Below are 10542 nucleotides of genomic sequence, written 5' to 3'. Positions count from 1 at the left end.
AAAAAAAAAAAAACCAACCAAACCTACATTGTGGAGGACCACCTGGGTAACTCTTCTTGAAGGAGGAGCAGTTGTCTCCATTTTGGCTGAACCTGGCCCTGTTTCCATGTATTGATGTGTGAAGAGCTGAAGCACGGACGGACCCCAAAACATCACATCCTACCTCAGCTGTGTTATGCAGATTACTCTTTCTGCATATCTTTCTCTCTGCATCGCAGAGATGATTTCAGGCCTCCTACCTAGGCCAGCTCACAGTGCTCACCTACTTCCCACCATTCTCACAGTTACTCGTCCTCAAGCCACTCCTTTCTTCACAAATTAATAAAATCCAAGTTTGGTCCTGGGTCAAGGCTTTTGTTCCAGTTAGCCATCATTGTAGCTGGATTTAGGACCCCTTTGCTCCCTACAACTACAAATATGCCTTAGTGTCTTAATTCCCGCCATGGGTTGCCCTGGAAGTGGTCGATTGGAATTAACTCACTAGAATTCCAATAACTTTTCCTTGGGATTACAAATATAAACTTCCAAGGCATGCCTCCTCTGAATGGGCTGCTGGAGAAAAATTAAGTTTATTTTAAAAATGCAGACAATCACATGATTTCCTTTTTGCAAGATATTCGTAAATAAATGCAAAACTTTTCCAATTTATTCACACACTCAGCTTTGTTCTCTACACCTAATCTGGAAAATAATGTTTTGCTGCTGTGCTGCACACTCCCCTGCCCCTGCCCCGCTTCCTACAGCTCCTCCCTCCCTCATACCAAGGACTCAGATCAGAAGTGACCGCCCTCCTTCTTTGCCCTCAAGAAAGCCGAAGTATAATGACAGGAGAATATATTCACAGACAGTATGCTTCCCCGTCCCTGAAGAGACAGATCCAGAACACCCTACCCATAAACACAGTACATAATTTTTAAATTTTATCTCTTGAAATAGTTGAGGCAGAGTGTGGTAGACAGTGGAGTCCAGGGTCCTTCTACCTTTGATTGTTTAGATAACGTAATTCAAGGCTTCCAAATGGTACCAGGCGATGTAACCCATCTTGCTCCTACATGTCTCATCGGCACAATTCCTACATTTTGAATCGCAAATAAAGACAGTCGTTTCAGAGGAGGCACAGACTAATCAAGATAGCAAGGATGAAAATCGTAAAGCTGTTACACAGGAAATGCTATCTGGCACAGGCCGATGCTGATTTAAAGGTTCAGGCACGTGCCGCGCACCTTTTCATGCAGTGCCTGGACCTCTGTCCCAGAGGACGGTACACCTAATAAGTCCTTTACTCATATACTCCAAGGCCCCCCAGAAACTTACACCCAGTTGGTAGCAAGATTCCACGAGGCTGTAAATAGGCAGATTTCTCACAACAATGCAGCTAAAATACTCATTTGCCGATTAGCATAGGAGAATGCCAGTGAGGACTGTAAAGGAGCCTTAGCCTTGGTACTTCATACTAAAGCTTTATCTGCTTACATTCAAACATGCTAAAATATTGGATCTACCACTCATGCTCCTGCGCTCACGGCACAGGCTATACCCCAACACCTTGCTGAAAAGTTTGATATGATTAAATGTGTTAACTGTGACAAGCAAGGACACCCTTGTTGGTGCTGCCCAAAGCCTATAAAGGCACTAGCCACCTCGGCTACGCAGGCTCCAGCTTACCGCATACTCTGTGTCCATGCTGTGGGAAAGGTTTTCACTGGGCAAAGTCTAGATTTCATAAAGATGGCACACTCCTGCTGCAGGGAAATGGAGAATCAGCCCTTCCCCAGGGCCAGGCACAAACGCAGGGGACAGAATCAAACAGTGTCTTGCTATCCCAGACACAGTTAAAACAGTTGTTCCCAAACCACACAACCAACAATTCCTCTGCCAGGATCCATGCATGGCGAGAACATATCCCTCATACGAAGAACCGTCCAGAGTCTAGGATTAGATTTACCAGCAGCTTCTCGAATTCATTTACTGGGGGGGCACATTTAATCTCCATTGGAGTCTGTGGGCCACCACCAGAAGGAATCATGGGATTAGTCATTGGAAAATCAAGCTTATTTCTAAAGGCCTTACTTTTTTTTATGAAGATTATCTCATTTAATTCTTTTTGTAAAATTTATTTTAAAAATAAAAGAAGGAAAACATTAACAAACAGACATCCATTTACAAAATAGCATAAGAACAATACAAACAATGCAGAGTTACAGACAAAGTGGCAGGAAATTAACAATAGTTGTTGTATTACATATTGATATCTTCAAAGTGGTTTCTCAGAAAAACAGAGGCATGCAATATTGATCAAAAAGTAATCATTAACCATTCCTTTCAGCAAAGCAACAGAAGACAGTAGCACAACTATGTTAGCTATCTTATATATACATACATACATACATAATTTCCCCTTCTTTCCCTTTTTTTTCCCCACACTCCAGTTGCCCTTTACTTTTGAGTATTTTCTTTTCATTTCACAATGTCTATCATACCTCCTAGTTTCTATTTACTTTTTCAGGTTCTTACACTAGTGAGACAATATGTTGCTTACACATGCAGGTCTGATTTATTTCACTTGAGTACGGTCTCTAGTTGTGACTATATACCTATAAAAGCCTCAAGCTTATATTTTTTATAGCTGAGTAATATTCCACTATATAAAAGAACCACAATTTTTTTATCCAATCTTCAGTGGATGGACATTTGTGTTCCTTCCACAATTTAGCAATTACAAAATGCTAAACAGATGGCCTTTACCTCAACCCGATCAAAGCCATTTATGACAAACCAACAGCCAACATCATACTAAATGGCCAAAACCTGAAAGCTTTTATTTTAAAATCAGGAACAAGACAAGGATGTCTGCTGTCACTACTCCTGTTCAACATAGTTCTGGAAGCATTAGCCAGAGCAATTAGACAAGAGAGAGAAATAAAAGGAATAAGGATAGGAAAGAAAGAAGTAAAACTATCGCTATTTGCAGGTGGCATGATACTTTACATGGAAGACCCCAGAAACTCCACAAGAAGACTCCTTGAATTAATCAACAAATTCAGCAGTGTAGATGGATACAAAGTTAACACCCAAAAATCGATAGCATTCCTATACACAAACAACAAACAGACTGAGAGAGAAATTAAGGAAAGCATACCTTTCACAATAGCATCCAAAAAATTGAAATATTTAGGAATCAATCTAACAAAAGAAGTAAAAGATCTATTCAGTGAAAACTATAGTACTCTGAAAAAAGAGATTGAAGAGGATTTCAATAAAGGCCTTACTTGTAATTCCAACTCTAACAGATGGTGATTTTAATCAAGATACATCAGTTGTGGTGTGTTCCACTGACATGTGGGTGGTTGAACCTGGTGATCTGATTGGTCAGATTTTATTCCTTCCCACAATCCAGGCATCTCCTGCTCTTTACCTTTGCTTTAGCCCAATAAAGGTAAACCTTTAAGCAAGGAAATTTATTTTTTCCAGAATATTTCTATTCATAGACCTACTTGCACTATTAAATTAAGTGGAAAATCTTTTACTGGACTGATGGATATGGGGGTTGATGTCACAATAGTCAATAGCCAATCTTGGCCATCTCCTCGGCTGACTAGACCCTCTTCCACAGCTCTGATAGGCTTAGGATCCTCTCAATCTTTCTCAAAGAGTGCACTGCTGCTTCTACATACGGGCCCTGATGGACAGACAGGCATTATAATGCCATTTATTGCACCCATTCCTGTCAATCTATGGGGCAAAGACTTTATGAAAGAGTTGGGGCGCTGTCTTAGTGACTTCTACCCCTCAGAAGTGCATATCACCTGCTAGCAACATGATGGCTAAGATGAAATATCAAAAAAATAAAGGTTTAGGTAAAAACTTGCAGTGCTGTATATTTCCAATTGAGCCTTTAATAAAACAAGATACATGTGGAATTGGATATGATTCAAATTTATAGCGGGGGCCATTGGCACTTCTCTGCCTATTTCTGCACTGCAAACTCAGTGGAAAACTACAGAGCTGAAATAGATTTCTCAATGGCCCCTAACTCAGGAGAAGTTAAAGATCTAATCAACACTGGTGGAAGAACAACTGCAATTGGGTCATCGCAAGCCTACTTATTACAACTATTTTTAGAACTGCTTAGGAGCTATATTGCGTAGAACTGCTCTGTTCTTTATTGATCATATTAGATCCCATTCTAATCTCCCAGCTCTGTTGTCATCAGCCAACTATAATATAGATGCTCTTATAAACCTGGCTTCCATTTTGATAAATCAAGACAATCCTATAAATTTTTTCATCAAAATTCTAAATCTCTGCAACAGGAATTTAACATTATCAGAACACAAGCTAGACAAATCATGGCATCATGTCCTTCCTGCCAGTGCATTTCTAGGCCTAATCCTCAACAGAGTTGCAATCCCAGAGGTCTTAGAACTAACCAGTTATGGCAAATGAATATTACTCATATATCCTCTTTCTCCCTCTTTCCTTTTGTCTTTTTTGAGACAGGGTCTTGCTATGCAGTTCAGGCTGGCCTTGAGCTCACTTTGGAGCCCAAGCTGGTTTCAAACTCGCAACAATCCTCCTGCTTCAGCCTCCTGAGTGCTGGGACTACAGGCATTTGCCACCATGCCCAGCTTCCTATATCCTCTCTTAACAAACTTAAATTTGTTCATGCTTCTACAGATACCTTCTCACGTATGATTCATGATACCTGTCATTCAGGTAAACAAAACCAACATGTCACATACAACAATTGTGTATTGGGGCTGGAGATTTAGCTCAGCGGCACAACGCCTGCCTGGCAAGCACAAGGTCGTGAGTTCGATTCCCCGTACCGGAAAAACAAAACAAAACAATTGTGTATTAGACTTTGCTAATTTAAGAGCGTCACAGACAATAAAACCTGACATTGTTCCTTCTTATATTAGTAGACATTTTCAGAGTGTTCTTGATAACTGGAACATAAAGCTTGTTACAGGAATCCCCTATAATCCCCAAGGTCAGACAGTAATTGAACACATTCGTTTTAAACTAAAAAATCAACTAGCTAAACAGAAGAAAGAGCGAACACAAGGTCAAAACTTTGCTACATATGTTTTAACGTTTTTGAATCCTGCTGGGCGTGACCTCCGAATAGGTGTTTGGAATGGTCCAGCATCACTTTTTTTTTTTTTTTTTTTTTTGGTTTTTTCTCTGGTACTGGGAACCGAACTCACGACCTTGCGCTTGCCAGGCAGGCGCTTTTGCCGCTGAGCTAAATCCCCAGCCCGTCCAGCATCACTTTTAAATTGGGGCCAAGGGCATGCTTGTATTTCCACAGATATTCAAGAGACATTATGACCATCAGAGCTGTTCTGCGGCCAGAATCCAGCCCACCTGCACAACACATCAAGCCCTCTGCCGAGACCTCAAGCAGCGAACCTGAGAGCACATTGTCCACTGTCCTGGGAAGGCCTATAGCAGACTGTGAGGCTTGCCACCTAGACGACAGCTAGGGTTTGGTTCAATCACCTGAAAATCTTTCCTTTGCAATACTCGCTTTCCTAGCAGCTACAATATGTATTCCTGTGGTTCAGAGAGAAGGGCATTGGGCCTACACACTAATCCACCCTTGCTTAGACCCCTTACATGGATGGACAGGTGCCCTAGAGATTTTCCATTCTATAAAGAATAATAACCCAACATATGCTATTCTGTCCAGCCCTCAATTTTTAATGCATTTACAAGAACAGATGAAGCTTCACATTACCTCTTATTTTGTATATCCTCCCTGGTGTGTAGCTCATCCACAGCAAGATTCTAACCTTTGCATGTTGGCTGTAGATCAGACTTGGAAAGTACAACTGTCTAAAGGACAATTTGCCTTATTAATCTTAACTTCTATTCTCTCAGATGGTAACCTTCTAAGAGATTTAAAACTTAACATTCCTATCTGTATTCCTGAAGCTCATGCTTCTCATTATGAGGAAGGTGATTTGGGCCCTTGGCAGACTACCCTACCATGGACAGGCTATACGCAAATTTCATTATTCCTTTGTAGATAGGTCCCCCCAGGGGATTCCTTCAGGGACAGGATTGAGATTGGCACAAGAATTCCTTTTCAGGCTCTCCCAACCATACCATAACCTCAGAGGCCTTGTCCAGTGTTACATGGTCAGGTAGAGGCCTCAATCCTCCCATCCCCAGACTGCATACTGCAAAGGTGATTTCAGGCCTCCTACTTAGCCTAGCTCATGGCACTCACATACTTTCCGCCATTCTCACAGTCACTCATTCTCAAACCACTCCCTTCTTCATGAATTAATAAAATCTGGGTTTGGCCCTAGATTGAGGCCTTTGTTCTGGCTAGCCATCGTTGTAGCTGGATTTAGGACCCCTTGGTTCCCCACAACTACAAATATGCCTTAGTGTCTTTATTCTCACCGTGGGTTGCACTGGAAGTGGTCGATTGGAATTAACTCTCTAGAATTCCAATAACTTTTCCTTGGGATTACAAATATAAACTTCCTGGGCCACAGTGAGACCAGGAAGGGCTCTCTCTACCATGTGATAATGAGCCAGGGTGTAGCTGAGAGGTAGACCCTTGCCTTGCATGTGTAAAGTACTGATCTCAAACCCCAGCATAGCTGCATCTCACCCCCCACACAAACCCCCAGTGTACAAGATATTTTACAATTTTCTCTCGGAGTGGCAAACCCTGTGTGATTTTATCTCTGTAGTTTTTTGTGTTAGAAATGCACTAATTCATATATAATATTATAGTAAGGATAAAATGAAATTTGATGAAGAGATAAAAGTCAATTAAAATTAGCAGATCTCCCTCCTTTCAGTTTCTTTTCACAGCAGTAGTATGTGATAAAAATTTTGACTGAAATGTTTTTCAGTCTATGCTACATAAATTCTCTATAAATTATAATTTCCATGAATCCGACTCTCTGCAAATGGGCTCTTTCCCAGGCTGCTACAGAAATATATTCAGAGACGTGGAGGGAGAGCAGCAACCTACCTTCATTCATTTTCAAAACAGGCAGAACTGACTTCACTTTTAAAAGAAATGGTATGAGCTGGGGATATAGCTCAGTGGGATAAGTACCTGCCTGGCAAGCACAAGGTCCTGAGTTCAATTCCCGGTACCAAAAATAAAATAAAATTAAATTTAAAAATAAAAGAAATGTTAGGTCTCCTTCTCTCAGAAAGGTGGCGGCCTAGTGGGCCCCAGGGCAGCCATGCTGAGAGGATCCTAGCACCCCCATCTACCACTACCTTGCTCTGTGTCAAAGACCTACACCCAGACATGACTGAAGCAGTGCTCTAGGAGAAGCCCAACCTGGTAGGGCCCACCCTTTCCATCCAGGTTTATAGGAACACGATCACCCACCACTCCTTAGACTATGTGTAGCGAATTTCCAGGAGCAGGAGGAAGTGGAGCATGGTTTGGACACCAAGGGTTTTGATGTTACAAAGGGCAAGCCAGTTGCATCGTGTGGTCTCAGCATACCGGTCACTCTGCCAGAGTGCATCAGGTAGCACAGTCATTAGAAATTTGGACAGATCCATTGAGGAGGCTGCCCAGGAAGCAGTTGACGGTGCCGCTGGGGTTCCAGCTGTTTAAAATGGATCAGGGATCACGAAAAGAAACTCCTGCTTCACTGCAGAAAGGTGGATGTAGCTCAGTGGGATAAGCACCTGCCGGGAAAGCGCAAGGTCTTGAGTTCTAAACAACAAAAAACTTTAAATATTATGAAGAAAATTGCAAAATGTAAAACAAAAAGGGAAGGAAACTTTGAACCTTGTATACCAAGCTAATGTCAGGTCTAGCCAAAAAAAAAAAAAAAAAAAAAAAGCCAGTCCTACATTACTTGTTTTAAAAGTGAACAAAAAATCTCCTCAAAAATAGTATAATATAAAAACAAATTAATATCTTATATTTCCTGGGAAAAGAATTTTCAGTGAAGTCCAAACATTTAAAACATCCCTTTCTTTAATTTTGTACTTCTGCAGTGTAGAAGAGCTTGCGATGTCAGTTCTGTTTTAAGTAGCAGAGCTAATAACTGAGCAAGGAAACAATTTGGATTATAAAATTCTTGCTTTAATAAAAATTCCTTGAGCAGTAAACTGTTTAATAAGCTTATTCAGATGTGGATCCCCCAGGAAAGCAAACAGGCTCTGAGATTTAGAACAAATAAGGAAAAATAATTTTGCATTTCTGGGCAAGGGCCAGATCTACTTCACTCTTTGCACTGCAGTTCGATGTAATTTGTTGGTTTGTGGTGCTGGGGATGAACTCGGACCCACATGGATGCAAGGCAAACACTGTACTCCTAAGCTACACCCGCAGGCCCTTACTTTATTTTAAATACGTGTTTAACCACTTTATAGCCTGATTCCTAAAGCATTCAGCCATAAATCAACAGATAGCATGTGTTCAAAACTGGGGCGGGAGTCTGGGTCAAGGTCCAGCCTTGTACTAAGCCAAGACCTTTGTTCTTCTGAGAAGTCAAGTTGAAAACAAGCAAAGAGTTCAGCACGAGGACAGCATCCACAGACCCTGCTCCAGCGCAGCTCCTCTGCTCAGCAGCCATCCCTCAGCCTTTGTCTCTTGACCAGTCAAAAGCAGTCATTCTCAAACAGTTAAAGTCATCACATTACAGCGATACACGCACACCCATTTTATAGTACTACAACTTATAATAGGTAAGTCTGGGAAGCAGCCTATAAGTCCATCAAAAGAGGACTGGATAAAGAAAAACTATTTCCGGGGCTGGGGATTTAGCTCAGCCGCAAAGCGCCTGCCTGGCAAGCGCAAGGTCGTGAGTTCGGTTCCCGGTACCAGAGAAAAACCAAAAAAAAAAAAAAAAAGTATTTCCACACAAAGGAGTACTGCTCTGCCATAAAGACGGATGAATTTGAGTCACTGTGGGTAAATGGATGCATCTTGAGACCATAATGTTAAGTGAAATACATCAGGCACACAAGCTGAAATACCACATGGGTTCTTTTATAGGAGAAACCCAAAATATAAATAAAGAACAAAATAAAAGGGAGATAACAGGAAGTAGGGCTGGGCATGGTGGCGCACGCCTCTAATCCCAGCACTCGGGAGGCTGAGGCAGGAGGATCGTTGCGAGTTCGAGACCAGCCTGGGCTACAAAGTGAGCTCAAGGCCAGCCTGAACTACATAGCGAGACCCTGTCTCAAAAAAGACAAAAATAAAAAATAAAATAAATAAAAATTAAAAAAAACAGGAAGTAGGGAGGTAGATCCTTGTCAAACGGGAAGGGAAAGGAGGGAAGGAGAAAGGGGATGGAAAGAGGAATTAAGAGGTATTGTGCACAGGCTCCAACTCCACACAAGCTATGTAAACACTGCGTACTGCAAACATGAACTAATAAAAAAATAATTAAGGAAGGAAGAAGCCCTGGCATACACCAGTTGCCCCATCGGGCTGTGTCTTTCCCAGTTGCAACCAGCAGAGGGAGCCAGAGCCACCGGGTCCCGCAGACCCGCAAGATCCCGCTGTGCCCCGCGCTGCAGGGAGGGACAGATCTTGTTTACCTGATCATGTTTAAGGGCGGGTTTCGGAGGCGGATCAGTGCCAGCGAGTGGGGCAGCCGCACGTACTCAGCCATTTTCCTCTGTGTGTCTCCCGCCCCGAGACTCGGCCACTTTTCCGCGTACAGCCCGGAGGGGCGGAGCCCGCTGGGCCAATCGGAGCCGGGTACCGTCCAGGGGCTCCACCTCATCCCCCCAACTCCAGCCCCCAACTCCGCGCCCGCGGGGCTCCTCGCTCGTCCTCTAGCTTAGCTCCCATCTGCTGCCTCCACAAAGCTCCTCAGAGAGGACCCTGGAAATGACCCAGCTTTGCCACACGCTGGAACAGAGGCGGCAGCTTCCAGGGACAAGACCTCGCCACAGTTCATCCTCCCGATTCCTGTGGACAGGGGCAGGTGCCTGCGGCCAACACAATTATGTCAAATGATGCCCGTCTGAAACACATGGACTTGCCTCAGACATTTTACCCAAAAGAGGACGATGCCAACATCGACCAAGTATTTACAAAATAATCATCTTCCATGTCCTACACTATATGGCAGCCTAGAACCCCTATGAGCTCCTGGTCTACCCAGTCCTGCTCGCTTTCTTCTCTTGTCCCTCTTAAGGGATTTCCAGTACTTTTCTCAGGGCTGGGGATTTAGCTCAGCGGCAAAGCGCCTGCCTGGCAAGCGCAAGGTCATGAGTTCGATTCCCGGTACCAGAGAAAAAAAACCAGTACTTTTCTCACGGATCCATGAACTGAGCACCTACTCCGTGCTGGACCTACATTAGAGACAAGACAAACAACGCCCACCCCCTCGCCTGCAAAAGTTCAGGTGGGGCGAGGTCTTCTAATGTGTGTGGCCTTCCATGGTCCCCACAGTCCATCAGGAGGTCAGCAAGCAGTCCAGGAGTTTCTAAGAAAAGTATCTGAAAACTTTTTTCACTGATGTTTTACACATTTTGATAATGATTAGAGGTTATCTTCATTCATATTCTTTTTTTTTTTTTTGG

At 42.9% G+C, this 10542-nt stretch overlaps 1 protein-coding gene across 1 annotated transcript in view; it reads right to left on the bottom strand.

The window, feature by feature from the left end:
* LOC102012761 (peroxisomal bifunctional enzyme-like) overlaps positions 1-9674 on the bottom strand; it is a 42951-nt gene extending 33277 nt beyond the window's left edge. The window contains exon 1 of the mRNA XM_005383300.2: positions 9550-9674. Within this exon, the coding sequence (XP_005383357.1) occupies positions 9550-9623 (74 nt within the window). The 5' untranslated portion in view covers positions 9624-9674. The remainder of the gene's footprint in view (positions 1-9549) is intronic.
* Positions 9675-10542: the final 868 nt, after the last annotated feature.

The sequence above is a fragment of the Chinchilla lanigera genome, unplaced genomic scaffold (genome assembly GCF_000276665.1).
Source record: "Chinchilla lanigera isolate Chin_1 unplaced genomic scaffold, ChiLan1.0 scaffold00019, whole genome shotgun sequence".
NCBI classification, from domain to species: domain Eukaryota; kingdom Metazoa; phylum Chordata; class Mammalia; order Rodentia; family Chinchillidae; genus Chinchilla; species Chinchilla lanigera.
The sequence above is the reverse complement of the archived record's forward strand: the minus strand, read 5'-3'. Positions and strand labels throughout refer to the sequence as shown.